The sequence below is a fragment of the Carettochelys insculpta genome, chromosome 29, assembly GCF_033958435.1.
Source record: "Carettochelys insculpta isolate YL-2023 chromosome 29, ASM3395843v1, whole genome shotgun sequence".
Lineage (NCBI taxonomy): Eukaryota > Metazoa > Chordata > Testudines > Carettochelyidae > Carettochelys > Carettochelys insculpta.
This window is the reverse complement of record NC_134165.1, coordinates 13,260,754-13,280,311: the sequence shown is the minus strand read 5'-3', so window position 1 is coordinate 13,280,311 and position 19,558 is coordinate 13,260,754. Positions and strand designations below refer to the sequence as shown.

Genomic DNA, 19,558 nt, shown 5'->3' with positions numbered 1-19,558 from the left:
TGGAAGCCTATTATAACCCCTGTACTTAAATGGTCTCTTGGCTGTTGTTATTCACTTTCCCATCTACCTTCTTCCCTCAAATTCAAAGCTTGTACAAGTTTCCATATTAATATGCCAGCGAATCAGCTCTGTGTTGAAAAACCAATATGTTTAAGCAAGATGAACCACATCCAGAATGCTAGGTTGTTAGGAAAAGTGCAGACTTAGAGCAGCCTGGCAGAGTTTCATCCATCAAACTTCATTAGGCTTTCCTAACATTTAGCAGCAGCAGGACTGTCAAAACAGCAGCTCTTCTAGACCTTAAAGTGATTTGTGTGTACCACACTAAATGAACACAGGCTAATCTGTATACACTGTTGTCAATTTAGCAGGTGGCAAGGACACAGCTTGCTTTCTTGCAGCGTGTGGGGGTGGTGGTAATTGGAAAGATAAAAGAATAAGTTAGTTATTCAATTTATATATCAAACAACAAAAGTAATTGAAAGTGATTTACAGGACCTGAGTTACCTTCAAAAGCAAGAAAAGGCAGAGACAAGTTTAAACCGCTAGCTGCCATTCCTTCCCTATTTCAAAAGAAAAGGAATCAAATAGGAGCTTTGTTATGGCTACACTGCACAGTTTGGGGAACAAAACCATCATTTTCTGGTACAGGAAGTTGGATGTTTCTGTTCCAACAGGATGCCTAATTTAACATTTGGTAAACACTGCTATTTTTGTTTAGAACAGGCAAATTCTGCCCACTCTTAATATACCGATTCCTTGCCCTTCGCACTATTTGGTAGATTTTAGCATCAGGAATTTAGCATTTAGCTTAAAGAGCACTGCATACATTACTGTAAAGTCAACATTTTTGGTTTTACAATTTTATTGAACTTCACCCTCCTTCTGAATGCACAGGGCTGGCAGGCTTTGTGGCTGTTGTGGGGTACGGTCTCTACAGGTTGAGACGCAGAGGCGATCAGAAAATGTCAGTCCACCTCATTCATATGAGAGTTGCAGCACAAGGCTTTGTCGTAGGAGCAATAACAATAGGTAAGATACTGATCTGGGCAGGGACCTTTTCAAGAAACTTTTGCAGTAGCTAAGCCTTTTTCTCGAGGGGGTAAGGGGCACGGACAAAGTCTTCTGTCCATGAAATAGCAAGCCCATTCACAGGCTGTTTGACTTACCTCTATTTTCAGCAAGTATTCTGCCATTCTAACAACTATTCTGTAAATCGGTAGGATTCACAACTCAGCTATTCAAATTGGGGTTTATGGGACCATTTAATGTCCAGTTGTCACTTCCTTGCACCATTTATTTTTAGGGTATTTCGAGAAGACATTTTTACAGCTGAATAATTTTTAGCTGTGCTAAAGTTTGAAGACATTTCAGTTAAATGTAAAGAAGCAAAACTACTTGCAGGAAGAGTAGTTGAACTGTGCTTCATATGAAAACCACCAATAGCTAACACTATCTGTTCTCTCTCATTAGGTGTTCTGTTCTCTATGTATAAGGATTACGTTAAACCTAAATTCAAGAGTGGGGGCAAAAAGTGAACCGACTCCGTAAAAGCAAGCAGGCAAGGAAAGCATATGTTCAGTATTAATTATTTGAATGTCTATGTAAACATTGTACATATTTGAAGTAATAATCACCAGGACTTGTTAGCTCTGCCATTTGATGACTGCTCTGTGCTCAAGGCAACTGCTGGGATCAGTACCTAAACTCACAATATTCATGTCTACAGCACAAACATCACCGACAGCACAGTCAGTTCCAATGTTTCAGCATTTCCTGCTAGCAAAGACTCCACCTGTGCAAGGAACAGGATTGTTACCTGGGACAGAGGCAGTGATCAACCTACATCAGGTTCTGAATTGTGCAGTATTCCCAGTTTGGAAAGAGGCCTACAATTAGGGGAGACTGTATTGCAAGATAGTTCTTTGGGGCTGGCAGTATATAGTTAACATAAGACCGGAAAAGTCCAATGTCCTGTACCACTGCTGGTTGTCTGTTTTGTGCTAATGCATTTAGTAGGCTGCTGTTTATGCTATTTTATTTATATAGCTGAGAGCCCAGTTGGTTACAATAAAAGACTTTCAACTTGATGAAGTTAATAGTTATGGCTCCAGTATGTAGATTTTAAACAGATGTTCACCATGAAAAATTCTTTAGCCGGGTGTGTATTTCATGTCATTGTTATTGAGACCTTCACCTGCCAGACAGATTTGGTTTAACAAAAATGCTCTCTAACTCCCAGCAGTGATTAACGTGAAACCAGGAATGAGATTACAAGAGCCTCTTTCTTCCAACGAAAGCAACAGTGTTCGCAAACACACGCATTCTGGCAGCTATTTAAGAATGCCCCAGAGATAAGACTGTTACAGGGACACCTGGTTCAGTTGCTGTACAGGCAGAAATTTGCCCGGCCCAGAAAGATGGCAACAAATTACAACTAGCACAAACTGGGGTAGAGACAAGCTATTTCTAGAGGGAATCATCAGAGGAGAGACTATTGCTCAGCCTTAAACCAAGATCCTTAGGGCTTGTCTATACTTATGAGAAAGTTGATGCTTAGATGGTTGATGTTCTGGGGTTCAATTTAGTGGGTCTAGTAAGGACCTACTAAATCAAAAGCTGAGGGTGTCCCTGTCAACTCCAGTACTCCTCAGTCACAAGGAGTAACGAAATTTGACAGGAGACCATCTCCCATCAACCTCCCGCTGTCAGAATGGAGCAGAAAAATCACTGTAAAATACATCAGCTCCAGCTATGCAATTCATGTACCTGGAGGTGCATATCTTACATCCATTTTTTTCCTCTAGTGTAGACCTGCCCTCCCTGTCGCTTGTATGTCATTACAGCACCCAGCTTTGAACACATGGCCCCTTGCTAGATACTTAATCTGCATTGGCCAAGGTAAAATTTTAATGGGTTTTACTAATTACAAAAGCAAGTGTCACCTGCAACAGACTTGGTCTATGCATACACTATAGACTTCACAAATGGGTAGCTGTACCCCATATGGTCTCCTGTGTAGCCACTCTTACCTAGCAGGAGAGAAATATTCTGATGGCATAATTAAACCACACTCAGGCCATGTTTACACTAGTGAGTTCTTTCAGAAAATCAGGCCCTCTTTTGAAAGAATATACAGAGCATCCACACACAAAATACACTACTTTGATCTGAATTCGAAAGAACGTGGCTCCTTCCATAAGTCCCTTTCCGCTCAGGGATCAGGAACAGCACCTCTTTCAGAAAAACCACATGTAGATGCTCCGTGGGCCCTTTTATTTGAAAGAGCAGTTCTCATGGCACTGGATTTTTCAATCCCTGGCCTGTTCCTTGGAAAGAGCCAGGGCTGTGTGGGCACTCTATCGAAAGAACGGCTCAATCTTTCAATCTGCTTTTTTGTGTGTGTGGATGTGCTCTTCCGGAAGATCATCTTTCAAAAGGTCGCTGTAGTGTAGATGGGGCCTCAGTGAGCAGCATTAGCTATGATGCTCAGGGGGTGTTTTCCCACCCCCACCCATGCCTGACAGATTTTACTGCCAAAAGTTGGGGAGAACTCACACAGCTTTAATATGAGAGAAGAATCTAAGATAGACTCATTATGCAAAAAATCTTTACCACACACGTTTACACCTTTCCACGTTATCTGGTGGAAGTCTGGACACCATTGCTCATGCTATGCTTTGGTCCAAACTTCATCAGCGGTATCCAATAAGAATTCAAAGATCGCCACACTTGTGGTTGTCGTCCTTCCATATTTGCCACACCCCCTTCCCCTAAACCAATGCCCTGCCCCTGTTCTAATGGAATGCTGGCGACTCACCAGAGCCATAGGGTGGGGCATGGGCACGGAGTGGGCAGACGGCACTCCCTGCATGTGGCACTAGGAAGAGCTGCGTTTAAAGGCTCCAAGAGCCGCACGCAGATCCAGAGCTGGATGTGCCACACTGTGGTCTTCTCTTCACTGCATGTGGTGAGTGGCAGACATATTGGACTTTAGGGTCTCACTACAGTTTGAAACCAGAGAATATCCTCTGGTGGACCGCATTCAGTACTCACACTGCTGGTATTTTACTTCTCTCCCCAGCAAGTGTTTTGCAGTTTGTTCATATTGTACTGTTTGTTCTTGTACAGAACACAGCCCGTGAAAGTTAGCATTATACTCAAGTAAACGAAGCCCGAAGAGAAAAAGCTAAAGTGGATTTGACGCATTTTACCATTCAGACTTCATCATGTTGTTCGCAAGTCAAAGTGTAATCAATACATTTAATTAGTTAGTGCCAAAAACAGATAGAAATGTTTCAGTAGTAAGAGATTTAATTAAAAAACAGACGTAAGATGCCTCCAAACTGAGCCCACATACACATATATAAAAATAAAATTCACAGTGTCTTCCAGTTGAAGGTGGTTCCTGCCTCATGGTTTTTAGCACAACGTCAAAAGTTGTGTTTTGTTTTTTAAAACAGATAACACACTTTAATCAACCCAGAATATCATGACCTCAAGCTCAGAGTTTGGAAACATCCAATTCTCAGAAATCCTCTTAATCATTCCAGGTTTCTTGAAATGGCATCAAGGTGTGTGTATAGCTAGTCCTGGGAAAAGTTAACTGTATTCGGTGCTTGTTGGTTGGCTTAAGACAAGACGACACATTTTACCTATAGGAGAAAGCTGCTGTGGAACTGCACATGTGAATTTATTCAGTTACATGTATGTCTGGAAGAAGTAGAGGAAGAATTTTTTGAAGTTCACTCCTTCAGGGCTTAATACTCAACGGGCATGTTCCATGGTGAGCACTCTTGGTAGAGCAGCTTCCACTCCTGTAGTTGTGTAGACAGATACTTAAACCAAGGAGTCTGTAGATCCCTACTAAAAACTGAGTAAAAACTAAACTTTCATTGCCTCTACAGTTTGTATTTTGGCCTTAAAATTGAGAATTAAGTATTTCAAGACATTGTTCAAGTGTGATGAAGAAGAAAACAAACTTGTATCTTTGTGCATTCGATCTAACTTTGTATCCTCCCATCTCAGTTCCTACTTCCTGTGCAGCAGAGACCAATATAGTAGTGGGAGGCAAGGCAAGCACCTGAAATAAAATCTGAGAGCAGCTCAGTATTGAAGAATTGGCCAGATGGTAGTTCAATGAGAATAACCATGTTCTTGGAGTAGACAACCTCTTCAGTGGAAGCTAACAAGGTTTGAGGTGATAGGTGCTTGGTTACTATAGTAATGAGAGCCAGAAGTACCTGGACAGACAGGGAAGGCAGCAGAAACAGAAGAGCAAGCCCAGAACATGCTCTGCATTTTACAGAAGCCTTGTATACTTCTGCCTTCAGATGCAGTGGATTTGCATTTCAGAGATCTGTTCATGCTCTTTAGTTAACACAGTGAGAAATAATTGCCTCTTTAGTGTATCAGATCATTCAAAAATCAAATGCAAAATCTTAACATTACTGATTTGGAAAACTTTCTAAAAGCTGAAAACATTTTAGTGTCCCATGATTTGGCTGACCTAAGAAACACCAAGCTGAATAAGTTTAGCTCTAAGTCAAAAAGATATTCAAATACCTATAATTTACTACCCAAATAATTTACAATTAGAAAAAAGGATTCAAGGAAATATTTTGAGTACCTAAAGGGAAGACAAACCCATAGGGTGTGAGATAGTATGCACTGATTTGACTCAACTCTTCAATGGTCCTGTGAGAACCTTCATGACTGATGTCAACTGCAACATCTGTTGATTCCATCTGACATGCCTCTGCAGATGTCAGTTTTATCCCGTGCTTTTCCTCCTCAGAGGAAATCTTTGAGTCATTCCTGATCCTTGACCATACCCGTTTCTGAACTAACCAAAAGTGAGCAAAATCCTTCTCTGCAGCACAAAAGGGCATCACCATTGTTTTTGTTCTCACTACTGCACTTCAGGGAATCATCTAGTCACAACTGAGTCTGCATCGACATTGTTCAGAAGGAAGAGTTCAGGACGAGCAGTAAGTCCCAGCTGATACTAGAGAAGGCAAAGAAGAAGAAGAATTAGGGAAACCACTTTGAAAACCAGAAGCCAAAGACAGTGAAATCAAGTATGATTAGGTTGAAATCATTAAACAAGAGAGTTTGTGCTTTGGATTTTTTCAGCCTAAAACTTTAACAAAGTCCTTGATCAATTCTTCAAATCCAAAAATAATACAAAAACAATTTTAATTGGCTCAGACAGCGAGTTTCACAGGATTTATGCAACCCCAAAACACAAGCAGTCTGGCCTGGAGTCTATATAGAGAAGACTACTCCAATGCAGGTAAGAATTGAGACCACTGCTTGTCACAAGCACACTGGGATAACCAAGTTCTTTTCCAGCAGTTAAGTGCTATTCTCTCCAAAGTGCTACGTACAGAAGATTTTTTTTCACTAAGGGCTTGTCTACATAGTGATTTAGTGCACAGTAAGCTAGGATATTTGAAACAGCAGCGTGTCAAAGCACACTATAGAGTTTTTTGCATGCAAAAGCAGGGGCTATACGATCCGTTAGTGCAATGTAGACAAACCCTTAGGAACTGGGACTGCTAGAAGCCAACTAGCCCCAAGCCACACAGTACAGTAGAACCTCAGAGTTACTAACACCAGTGTTATTAACTGACCAGTCAACCACACACCTGCTTTGCAACCATAAGTACACAGTCAGGCAGCAGCAGAGACAAAAAGCAAATACAGTACCATACCATGTTAAACATATACTACTGAAAAAGTAAAGTTAAAAAAAAAAGATTTGATAAAGTAAGGAAACTGTTTCTGGGATTACTTCATTTAAATTAAGAGCATTAAACATAGCATTTTTCTTCTGTGTAGTAAAGTTTCAAAGCTCCCATTAAGTCCAAGTTCACCTATAAGTTTTAGAAAACTAACATTTTACAAAAGTTTACAAATATTTCAGTTATGAACAACCTCCATTCCTGAGGTGTACGTAAGTGAGGTTCTACTGTAGCTCAAAAGGCCATCTAAACCATAATCCAACAGATAAGAATCATACTTAACTCAGATGTCTGATTCTTTGGTCCTGCCACTTTTATTATACAAAATAAATCCAAGTTTTGTGAGACTGATGTTAAAACCAAAGCATTTAAAACAGCGTTTCCCAATTTTAGTTGGCCACGGAACTATTTTAAACTCGAAAGAATTTTGCGGAACCCCTAATAACAGTCTTATAGATGGAGCTGAAAAAGTAGACCACAAGTAAGTAAGGATGGTAATAAACAAATGCTAACCAAAGTCATGAGATCAACATCTAGTTTAATTGCACATATTTAAAAACAAAAATCACATTTAACAGATTTAATAGAGTGAGTTCAGGAATTTATGGTGGTATATAACGGGACTGAATCACTGAGCACGCATAGCAAGTTGCTGTTACACAGGGACACATTGTGGCAAACACAAAATAAAATTGTGTTTAATAAAATTCATAAATGCTTAAATATTAGTTATTTTAAATCACAAAATGTTACCGTAATGGAATTTTCTTGCAGAAACCTTATTTTCACTCCCTGGAACCTCAGGGTTCCATGGAACACTATTTGGGAAACCCTGCATTAAAGCAATTTGTGTTCTTCGATTAGCAGCAAACCTGAGTTGTTATACATCTGATTAATATCACAGTACACTGATTTATTGAATTTTTGATTAATCTGAAGGTGTCTCTTTGGAATGACTGAAGCAACATGCAGCTGATTAAAAAACAAAGGCAATTCAGCTGTTAGACCAGATAGGAGACATTGTCCTTCAGGTCCATGCTGGTTATCACTTATTGTACGTTAATTACCTACTAGATTATTAGCAGTAGGAGCACAGATTGTGATCAGAATACAGGATTCACCCTTTTAAAGTAGTGTGAATTAGTTACAGAAAGTTTAGTGAAGCAAACAATGGATGTTGTTTCAATGCAACAGGTTTTCTATGATGGTGTGTGCTCTCAGCTAGCCCAGGATAATAACCAGTTATTTTATCTTGTATATGGACAGGTTTCAGTCCATAGTGGCCAGCTAAAAAATAAGCTTCTGTGCTCCAGGACAGAAAGATAAAATCTTTATAAAATCCTGTTTTGCATCCAGTTTCTCTCTCAGTTGAAGGAGTCTGAGGACATGGGATGTGTGTCTGATTTACAAGTTAGCAATGGCCATCAATAAGATTTTATTTAATGGACAGAATACCTCACATCAATAGATGCTACAAAAACATGCAAGGGGGCACAGATGCAATATCTTGTTACAGTTTTTGCTGGGGGTTCTGGGAGAAGATCACAGACAGTGTCTTTCTCAATTTTAATCTGTTACAACAACATGCAGGTTTGATTCCACTTATGTAGAATAACTTTCTTTTCTTTGAGTCTTAAATTCATGCTTAATTGTTCAAAATTTGTTAAAAATTCTGTAACAAATCAAAAAGCAAGACAGTTTTGAATGGACTGAAACTTACCAAGTGTGTATCACATGGTAGAAATAAAGAAACTAAATAGGTATTAATTAAATTAAGTCCTGTAATGAGCTTACAAATTCAGTTTTTCCTCTAAGAGAAATAAATAATACACATTACTTACAGCTTCCAATTCACTTAAAGCAGGTAAGGAAGGCTTGTAATAAAAAAATGGGGAAAACACAGTAACACAAGGATCAATTTCTGAGCAGAAGCAAGATTTCAGGGTTTTGTTTAATTTAAAAAAAAAAAAAAAAAAAAAAAGAACACCTAACGCCTGCTTCTATCAGAATTCCCTCCCCAGTTCTGAACAGATTTTAAGGCCAGATTGGATCATTAGATCACCTGTGTAAGATCAGACCACAGAATTTCACCCATTTACCAGTACTATTTCCCACTAATGAAAGTTCATCGCCTGTTCAGGTTGTTCCTGGGCAAAATACGCCTACATTTTTTTTTTTTTTTTTTTTTTGCTACTAAGCGTATGGAGGAGATAGCCTAAAAACTATCAGGTTGTTTTAAGTTGTTAGTCTGTATCTTCGAGAACAACAAAAAGCCCTGTGGCACCTTATAGGCTAACAGATATTTTGGAGCATAAGCTTTCATGGGCAAAGACCTGCTTCATCAGATGCTTCTGATGCAGTGGGTCTTTGCCCACGAAAGCTTATGCTCCAAAATGTTAGTCTGTAAGGTGCCACAGGACTTCTTGTTGATCAGGTTGTTTTAGTGCATTTGCTATTTTGACAGAAGATCAGAAAGTGGCAAGACATGCAGAAATATAGCAATAAATGGTCTAGCTGTAGAATGGTATGCTTGTCTTCCGTACAGAACCACCCAAAGAAATCTATAAAATGCTCAGCCATAGCATTAATATACTCAGGTAGTCAGGTTGTACAGGATAATAGCATATCAATCCTTTGCCATTGCTGCGAGCAGAAGCACTCAAGACTTCTGTGAACATATTGAAGAATATCAAGCGAACATAGAAATGCCACTGGAAAACAATCCTAACTCTACATATAGTGATGGGGTCTAACTTAGCTGTGACCACTCCAGAAAGATCTTGGGAATCACAGGATAGTTTTCAGAAAAAGACCCACTAAATGTGGTACAGCAGTCAAAATAGCAAACAATGTTGGGAATCCTTAAGAAAGTGATCAATAATAAGACAGAAAATATATTGCCTCTGTATTAATCCATGGTATGCCCACACCTTATGTGGTTACCCCATCTCAAAAAAGATACATTGGAATTGGAAAAGGTTGAGAAAAAAAAGCAACAAAAATTATTAGGGTATATGGAATGGCCTCTGTATGAGAAGATATTAATAAGATTGGGACTTTTCAGTGTAGAAAAGAGACTGCTAAGAGGGGATATGATAGAGGTCTATAAAATCATGAGTGGTGTGGAGAAAGTTAGTAAGGAAGTGTTATTTACTCCTGATAATACAAGAGCTCAGGGTCAACAAAAGAAATTAATAGGCTGCAGGTTTAAAAACAAACAAAAGGAAGCACTTATCCACACAACACCCAATCAACCTCTGGAACTCCTCACCAGAGGATGCTGTGAAGGCCAAGACTATGACAGGATTTCAAAAGGAGATAGATAAATTCATGGAGGATAGGCCCATCCTTGGCAATTAGCCAGGATGGGCAGGAATGGTGTCCCTAGCCTCTGTTTCTCAGAAGCTAGGAATGGGTGACAAGGGATGGGTCAGTTGATGATTACCTGCTCTTGGACACTTGGCATTGGCCACTGTTGTAAGACAGGATACAGGGCTAGATGGACCTTTGGTCTCACCCAGCATAAGCTATTCTCACATTAAAGACTGCAGTGACTTTTGCAACAGCAGCTAGGTGCACAGCATGGAAAAAGTTGGTGTCTTATCTATTTTAGAGCGCATGCATCTGTCTGTACTTCTGTGAGTCTCTTTGTTCAAGAACTTCGTCCACCAAATCTAGTACACAGCTGCCTCTCATCCTAACTTAAACCAAGGTCAGGGTTTGGTTGTACCTGGAAAATGGGAAGTGCCAGGAATGGGGCTGCTTGCCAGAACTTGTAGAGGGAGGGGCACAGTGTAAATACTGAGAATAGCCACTGGGGAGAGCTGCAGAACCAAGAGAGCGGCCAGCAGGCCTGGGACTCTGCCATCTTGCCTGCTACAAAGAGCAGAAAAGTAGTTCCACTGTCCCAAACTCAGAGCCTGCCCCCTCCCATGGAGGGCCTACAGGCTGCAGGGAGGGGGAAGTCTGCTGGAGGCTGGGGACAGGCCCCAGATCCTGGTCAGCCCCCATGTTGCACTGCCAAACAGGCTGCAGGATGGAGGGGGCCAATGGAGGCCTGAGGTAGCTCCCAAAGCACCACACCCCTGACCAACTGCAGGCCCCAAAGTCCACCCTTGAGCAGATGCAGGCCTTGGCTGCTCCCCCTCCCACATCTGACAGGCATGCAACTCTGGATACCCGCCTCCCAGGAAGAGTCACTGGCCAAGGAGCACTGCCCCAGCCCCCTGGGAGAAGCCGCTGCCAGAGCACAGCCAGCCTTGGTGCCGTGGGTAACCCTCCCCCCACACACCTAGCCCCATACTTTAACTTCTGAACCTCCCACCTGCCTTGACTTCTGCACCTTCACCACCTGCCTTGAGCCCCCCACACCTCCAACTCTCTGCCCTAACCCACCATCCCACCCCTCTTTACCCCAAACTCTCACTCCAGCCTTCATTTTTCTTCATTTTTGAAATACTATCATTAAAAAAATGTGCATTTTCCATTTATTTTCAAATAATGAATTCAGTTAAAGACCTGAGCAACGCCAGGTATATCTGCTAGTAGAAATATTAAGCTTTTTATACAATCTAGTGTACAGGGCCTGTCTACTAGACACTAAAGCACTAAATGCTGTACACTATAGCACCTCAATCATATGGACATCCATCCAAATTTCTTTTAAAACATGCTGGGTGTCGCAATTTTTGAAAAAAGACCCAAGAAACCAAGTGGAAAAAGCATCTTTCTTTTAATCGAAAATGTCGCACATACACATTGGTTCATGGTCAATTAAAAAAATTAAAGTTTCACAATGACTAGAAAAGAAATTTATAGCACAGTGAGAGGACTTTATACATCAGCTCCTGCACAGAACTGTAATTTTGATATACAGTTCAGTGACATCATGCACGTTATGTTCACAGCAGTCCTGCATTTGACATTTTTTCAAACCAGAAGCTTTTAAAATGCATGAAAATCTAGAGCATATATAGTAAACTACAGGAACTTACAGGCTAATGAAGGAAGCTACATACCAGCCTAACAGCAGTTCTAGATCATAAACATGCCTTCAGTTAGACAGGCTATATAATTTTGCTGCCAATGGAAGAGAAAGTAATACACAAATCAGCAGAATTAGATTATAAAATTACAAACCCTGACGCAGGATCTCTATCTGGAATTCTGAATTAACACATTAAGGGGATTTTGTTTTCCTGTGTACTAAGCATTAATATTTAAGCCAAGGAGGTTGTCTCAGCTATCCTGATTAAGAGTAAATAAGCCGACTTTACTTTGCAGGCTTTAGTCAAACGATCATTAAAAAGATTAGCAGCTTTAATTTTTGCCTTCACAAAACTGACACACTTTCTTATTCGTACTTACAACCTTCCTAACACTGACGTCCTTATGAATATTCCTCATCCAAATTTATTAACCCAACTCATTTATGCACTTGGGAATTTATTCTTTCCCGTATGTCTACACTTTTCGTTACCGTAACCAGAGATGCACATGTAGGTGTTTCTGACTGTGGTTGGAAACTGTGAGGCTTATGCTTTGAGACTGGGGGGCTAGAATCCCTATTACCCTGTATCTTGTGTAGACTAGGGCAAAGCTGGTCTAAATTTTTACCGTTCTGATTTAGTGAGGTTTTAACACCCTTTCAAATTGGATATAATGGGTTGTGCGAGTTGCAGGGACTTTGGAGCCTGGCTGTGTACTTTTACTTTGGCAAAACAGCAACTGTGACATTCAGCATTCTCCTTCTGATTGCTACAACACATATGAAGATAGAAGTGGGCAAGTCTGAACTAAAACTTTATGTTCTGGCACTGCCCAGGGGGAATCATTCCCCATTGCCATACTGGAAATTATTTTAAAGGCATTCTCCACACGCCTTTCACCTCCCCTCTAAAGAATGGATGTCTCTTAAAGTCTGAAGTTTATCCAAACAAGAGACATTACAATAAAAATAAAAAGCTATCACTAAGACAATGAACTACTTCAGAAAATCCTGTCTCCAATGAGAACTAGGCTTGAAAGCACTAATGCAAACTAAAATTTAGTGAAGACCAAAACATTTGGTCGGCACACAAGATAAAGGACAGAATGAGATCAGTTACGTCCTAGATATTTCACTATCAAAATATCTCAGCACAGACACAAAGGCTTACACTCAGTTCTGTTATCAGTAAAACAACTTCCATCAAGTAGTAACAGAAGAAAAACCATAGTCAATAAGATCTAGGACCTCAGTTTCCCTGCAGGTTTGCTTTACAGGATGTAGCTCTGAACACCCATATCCTCCCACCCACAAACAATAGGATATCCTCAAGAATAATTCATGGTAAAATTAGGACAAAAATGTGCACACCTTTCCAAACAGAGTAAAGGAATGCATGTTTCCCACTGTGTCCTTTACAGTACTAGATTTAAAACTGCTCAGGGAAACGGAAGAAGCAACAAGTACAATGGGTAAAGCTTTTAGAGTATAAAAGGGCCAGACTGGTTTTGAGTGTTTTTAAAAAAAACCTGAAGTTTAAAAAATATATTTAAAACAAGCAGAGACCTAAATCATGGAAGGCTTATAGCACATTGTTACATTACACTCCACAAGCCAATACAGCAATTGTAGGGAATACAGAGAGCATCTCTATTAATGCCATACATAAACAACCAGCAAATACTGATTTATTTTTTTTCCTTTGCTGATCACCAGAATCACATACCAGGTAGGAAAAAAAATATTATAACTCTAATGCTCAGACTTCTAGTGTTTATGAGCTTGGATTTCTCCAGCACAATTCCCACTACAGGGAAGCAATTTCTGCATTCATTCTAATTTTAAGCTGAAGCCAGTAATTATTTTCTAATGCATTTACAGTGAGAGAAACAGGTCAATTTCAGATTCTGGAATACAGCTGAATTCTGATCTGTTGAGGTAGATTACACCACTAGTGTCACAGACTTTCCCTGTAGCAGGTGCACTCAACCCAACTCTCTGCCACTCCACCCCTTTTCCCAAACCCCACCCTGCCTCTTCCTACCCCTGCTCTGTCTCCACTGCACCCCCTTCCACCGCTTTACTCAAACCTTCAACCCCCATGACTCTTCCCCTCAGCGCACCATGTCTCTGTTCCTCTGCCTCTCTCCTAGAGTATCCTGAGCACCCGAGACATTATGCGGCAGGCAGGAGGCACTGGGAGGGAGGTGAAGGAGTTGTTCAGTGGGGCTGCTGTTTTGTGGGACGCGCTGGCGGGGGGGAAGGCGGAGGGAGCAGAGAGGGAGCTTGGCTGCCGGTGAGTGCTGAACACCTGCTTATTTTTCCCTGGAGCACCTACAGAGTCTGCACCAAGGCATGGCGCTTGTGCAACTGTCACAAGGAAGATTAATGCTTCAGATACTCTGAGCAGCTTGATTTCTGTTTATCAGCTTGTATTACAGATTCACTAGAAGGCTTGGAAGGCAGAGAACCAGCTACATGAAAGTGTCATTTTGGAACACAGTCTCTCTTTGCCAGGCTGTCAAGCTGATTAGTTTCTTAATAATAAGTAAGTTATATGTGGTTCCTACACTGCAAAGCGCAAATCCATTCCAGAAGCAACACAACATCTCTTAGGCATGTGATTAGTGGGTGTCAGCAAGGAAATTTATCCATCTCTTTATCTTAGCAGCAAAATATTTCCTCCTATGTACATCTGAGCTTTCATACAACAAACTTCCAAGTAGGTGGTCCCTACACAAGTATTCTCTGTGCAAATTGCACATACATTTTGATATGTTCACACAGTAAACCATAGAAACGCACTGGTTCTGATGGCTACCTGCTGTGTACAGACAGACCCAGTGTTTAGTTAATTTGAGTGACAGTCGGCTCTTCAGTAAGCACTGTTCTAGTGACGCTTACCGTTTGCCCACAGGCCAGGAAGGAGATCCCAAGAGCAATGAGACACAGCCAGCTCTGGAATTAAAGAGAGCACTATGAGAAACAGTCCTGAGAGTTCCCATCTTTACTAGCAGCTGCATTTTAATGAATGGAAACATGGAGGGATTACTAGGTGCTGTTTTTCAATAACTATCAGAAAGTCTCTTCACAATGTACTCCACAGAGCCCATTACGGATGTACAAGGATATTAAACTTGCTGAGATTGTGAAAGGTATTAAATAGCTGTTGAGCACGACTATAAACCATTCTAACCTTTGCCGTGCTTTTCGCAAGTGGTAGAAACTTAAGAGATACCGGCGCAGTCACAGGAAGGAAAGTCAAACTCCATGTTGCTAGACTTTTTTTCTTCAAATAAATACATAATTATCCCCTCTTACCATTTGAGTACTCACAAACAAATCTAGAACTCTGCATCATTCTAAAGGTCTCTCCCCATCAGACTATTACCCAGCCTAGCATACTTATTTGGACTCTTTCAGATGAGTCACTAAGGGAACTGGGATGAGATGGGAAAAAGCTGCAAGGACTGGTGTACTGAGCACAGGGCTGGGAGATAAATTCCTGGCTCTGTGTGGATCCTGAGAAGGTCTGGACTTATGGGAAACTGAGGCACACCTGAAATGACATACTTTGGGGATGGGAAGGAATATGTAGCAGTTGTAAGATCTATGGTTTATCAAACAAAAGGTTCCAGTTCCCAGGAAAGAAAGTTCTTTCTCGCGGTCCTGCCTACAAGAGGCCTCATCCCCACAGGCACCAAGATCAAAATTTTATACAGCACCCATCTTGCCAAAGAGCGTGGAAGAACAATACTTACCAAATATGCTACAAAGCACAGGTAGACAACAGACACAATGGCTGCAACCACATATAAGGCAAGGTGCCCCAGTGCAGTGACGTAGACCACTACAAAATACATGTTAATGGAGCAGACAATGAGAATGAGCACACCGCCGGCAATCTTCCAGCCGCTGAAAGGAAAGCCAAAAGAAATAAGATTAGAGGAGACGTGTGAGAGGGATTTTCCTATTTCCCCTGGAGTTTGGAGGGAGCCCTTCTTGTAATGCAGATGCCAGGGCTGTGAATAAAGTCACAATAGAAACTTTCATTGAACTTCAGACTCTCTTCTAACAGGGTTCTGACTTTTTAACTAAAAACACAGACTGGATGAAGGGCCAAGAAGAGATGTCAAGACGGAGCCCAGGAAACACACACACCAGTTGCTAGAAGTAACCTATTGGGCACCACTCCCAGTGGCTCTGGAACTATTTTTAGGGTGGGCATGCTGAGCTGCAGGCCCCCCAACACCTCTTTGTGCCCCTTGCCATCACACCTAGGGTTTCTGACTCTCCCGGACCAGAAGCTATGGCTGCAAATGGTAGCTGGTACAGTCAGTCTGGGAGATGTGGCAACCTAGCTACTGCTGAAGGCAGCTGCAGAGCCTCAGGCCACTGATGGAGCCCTGAATGGCAACAGAGCCTCCAGGTCAATGGCTGGACCTCAGGGCTGGCAGGCTGCAGAGCCTGTGGGGACAGTGGGACCCTGGGAGGAAGGGAAAGGGGTGTGGCCAAGCTGGCAGGAGTTAGGGGAGGGAAGGGCTGCACAGAGACCGGGACCCAAAGGCTTAGGGAAACCTGCGGGTGCCGTAGCATCACCCACACCCTTACTTGCCACGTGCATGTCCACTGCAAGGAATGGGGTCTGTCAGACAGGTTCTGGGGGGATTGGGCTGAGGTATAAGAAAATAGAAGCAGAAGAACTCTCTAATACTGTTCAGGGAATAACAACTGCTCAGATTTTTCATGAACAGCTAGGCTTGCTTAACTTCACTAAGAGGAAGAAATACCTAGTGGTTAGGGTGCCAGCTGGACTTGGGAGAGTCAAATTCAATTTTCTACTAGGCTACAAAGTTCCCATGTGACCTTGGGCAAGTCACTTAGCCTCTCAATTCCACATATGAAAAAGGGGGGTGAAATTCCCCTCTCTCAGAGGATGTTGCAAGGACAAATAGTGCTTAGATCTCTTCTTTCAGGACCAAGCACCAAAGATCCATCTAAGTATTCAGGCCTAAATCAAATGGATTTAAATCAGGAAAAGGTGAGGCAGGTGGGAGTCTCCTCCTACTTACAGTCCATTAGCAAAGTCATTCATCACAGGATGCAGGCTGGTAAATGTGAGGACTGGGATTAAAGCAAAGGGAAGCTGGAATAAGGAAACAAGATGCAGGAGATTAGGGACTAATTTTTGTTTGCATAAAAACCTCACCCAAGTTTTGTTTATGCGCTACTGCTACCTTTAGCTAGTAAAAGTGTGTCATCTAAGAAACCTTGTGTCTAAAACCAGTAGCAGTGTAAAGCTATGATTGGTGTTTTCCTCCTCCCCTTAACAGAGAGATTCTTCAGTGAAAGAAACCAGAAGCTTTGTTTACAGAAACTCAAACCCACCTCTCTGTGTAGTCCATCTGGAAGAGTTGTTTTCTATGTTGGGATACAGAGTGTATCATTCTTAAGTGCAATGAACAAGTTTCAGACAAGAACTATTGGGAGCTGAAATTCTTCTGCTTTTAAGAACTTAATTTGGTAGTTCTTATTTCCCATTTTATAATAGGAACCAGGCACCATAAATATATATTGTCGCAGAGCTAGAAACATCTAGAGAGCAGGACCAGCCAGGAAACTTAACTCTTTCCGACTTTTGCATGTAAACTAGGTATAAACGTAACCCTGTTTGAATGTGGTTCTAGCGCTTTGTAAATGGTCAGGTGGTGACTCAGTAAAAGGCAGATGTTTGACATTGTACAGAGCCTTTCCTCTGAACCTGTGTATCTGGGATTATGCGTGGCTTGTCAAAAGTTAAAAGCCTTGCTTAGAAAGTCACAAGATATATCCAGTACGTAACCATCATTGACTCAGGTTTAGATGTGCAAGTTTTTAGTTAGTAGGGAGCAAGTGTTTGGGTCTATCACTCATGGAAAGTTTTCAGAGAGTTATTTGGGGTAATGAGGTATAATAATTGGGTGGGTATTGTCCCTCAGTCTGTCAGTATCTGGGATAGGCTGTATAACTAATGTCGGCAACAGTTTACAAGCAGCTACAGATCGGGGCAGATCCTAAATTGACTGCTGATGGAAAACCCAATTCTGATGGCAGCTGCTGCCATTTACAGGCCCCTCCTGATTGAGCTCTCTACACTCAGGACTCCTCAGCCAACCTGAAATGTTCACAAGTGGGCAAACAGAAGGCCCGAGAGCCATCACGAGTGGTGACTAAGAGGTAGGTTTTGAATGAGGAGCTGCAAGTCATTAATGTCAGATGAAAGTCTCCAAGGAATAGTCCCATGCTTGGAGTAGACAGCTGCGCACCTGTAAGCTCTGAAGAACGTTCAGGAAGTCATTCATCCCAGTCAAGTGTTCAACATCTTGAAAAATGGCAACCAGCAGGGTTGGAGTGATAGCAATGGAGCGAGTCAAAATCACCCGGGCAAATCGTGACCACTTCAGGTTGAGAAATCCCTTCAGCAGAGAGAAATGGAAGAGATGCTGTTGCTAAAAGGCAGTTACACTGTATTCGGGCAAGGGAATGATCTATAACAGGGTAAGATTCTTCTCTTAAAAAGGGACCTAAGTCATGCTGGAATTTTCCCAGGGGAATTGGAGACTGAGTCTGGAACGTGGGTCAATACAGGTTGAACCTCTCTGATCTGGCACCCTCAGGACCTGACTGGAGCCAGATGAGAGAATTTGCTGGACGACAGGAGGTTACATTGTCTAGCAGTATTACCAACACCTCCACTGCTTACTGGGTTCTTACAAGACATTTAAGGGTAAATTACAGCTAAATAACAGCACAGAACATAGCGCTAGGACTGGTGGCTACAAACAAACTTTATGAGACCCTGGGAAATTTGGCCACACCCATGATAAGTGGTTGTTCGGCTAATTAAAGTCACGCTGGATTACAGATGTTGCCGGTCAAGAGAGTTCCAGATTAGAGGGACTCAACCTATAATAGTAATGTCTGATCCCGTGGCAAACTACATCACCAGGAAAGGAGGCTAGGCCTCCATGGACCATATTAATTTAAGGGAATACAAAGAGAAGCAGGAAAACAGAGACCCAGAGTAGCACAGATAGATAGCCACATACCTCCATGACGAACTGCCCAGAGTAGGTCCCAGTCATTGTTGAACTCTGACCTGCAGCCAGGATCCCAACGGCCCAGATGTAGAGAGCAGCAGGGCCAAAGTAACACCCCAGAACAACACCCTGAAACACAGTGTTTCCAGTCACAAGTAAGTTGGTGTGAAATCTGAGATTTAAGGCTCAGTACACAGCCAAAAGCAGAGTTCCTGGAGCAAGATCAGTCTTCCCTCCTATCTAGTCCCATGTTACAAACAAAGTAACAAAGCCAAGCTTCTCTAGGACGCTTGCCCAGAGGCAAACTCCCTTCCCTGTTAGCTGCTGCCATCGAGCTGGACAACTGGGAAGAACTAGCAGACAACCGCAGCAGATGGAGGCAGGGGTTACACAAGGGCCTTCAGAAGGGCGAGATGAAGATCAGACAGCTAGCAGAGGAGAAGCGAGCGCACAGAAAGCACACTAAGGACTTGCCAGACACCCACCACATCTGCAAGAGATGCAGCAAGGACTGTCACTCTGGTGTGGGTCTTCATAGTCACAAGAGACGCTGTAAATGAAGTCCTCAATTGAAACTTTAAAGGGCGCGATCCATAGTCTATGCAGACTGAAGGATGCCTACTGACTACCTACTACTGAGTCCCATGTTCGGTTCGAGCATGACAGCTCTTACAGTCCTACGTTGTTATAGGTTCAAGCCTTGAAGAGTCTCCTTTTATCCAGAAGCAGCAGCTGCATGTAAATAA

General features: G+C 42.0%; 2 protein-coding genes across 7 annotated transcripts in view; one reads left to right on the top strand and one right to left on the bottom strand.

Annotated features, from left to right (window-relative positions):
* The window catches only part of HIGD1C (HIG1 hypoxia inducible domain family member 1C), a 54,259-nt gene extending 52,175 nt beyond the window's left edge, over positions 1 to 2,084 (top strand). For all 5 annotated transcript variants that reach the window (XM_074979937.1, XM_074979932.1, XM_074979934.1 and 2 more), the window contains 2 exons: positions 898 to 1,032; positions 1,474 to 2,084. In XM_074979937.1, the coding sequence (XP_074836038.1) occupies positions 898 to 1,032; positions 1,474 to 1,538 (200 nt within the window). In that variant the 3' untranslated portion in view covers positions 1,539 to 2,084. The remainder of the gene's footprint in view (positions 1 to 897; positions 1,033 to 1,473) is intronic.
* Positions 2,085 to 4,243: 2,159 nt separating this feature from the next.
* SLC11A2 (solute carrier family 11 member 2) overlaps positions 4,244 to 19,558 on the bottom strand; it is a 40,712-nt gene continuing 25,397 nt past the window's right edge. For both annotated transcript variants that reach the window (XM_074979454.1, XM_074979455.1), the window contains exons 12-17: positions 18,822 to 18,941; positions 18,039 to 18,188; positions 16,806 to 16,879; positions 15,495 to 15,648; positions 14,638 to 14,691; positions 4,244 to 6,007 (exon numbers count right to left, since the gene is read on the bottom strand). In XM_074979454.1, the coding sequence (XP_074835555.1) occupies positions 5,930 to 6,007; positions 14,638 to 14,691; positions 15,495 to 15,648; positions 16,806 to 16,879; positions 18,039 to 18,188; positions 18,822 to 18,941 (630 nt within the window). In that variant the 3' untranslated portion in view covers positions 4,244 to 5,929. The remainder of the gene's footprint in view (positions 6,008 to 14,637; positions 14,692 to 15,494; positions 15,649 to 16,805; positions 16,880 to 18,038; positions 18,189 to 18,821; positions 18,942 to 19,558) is intronic.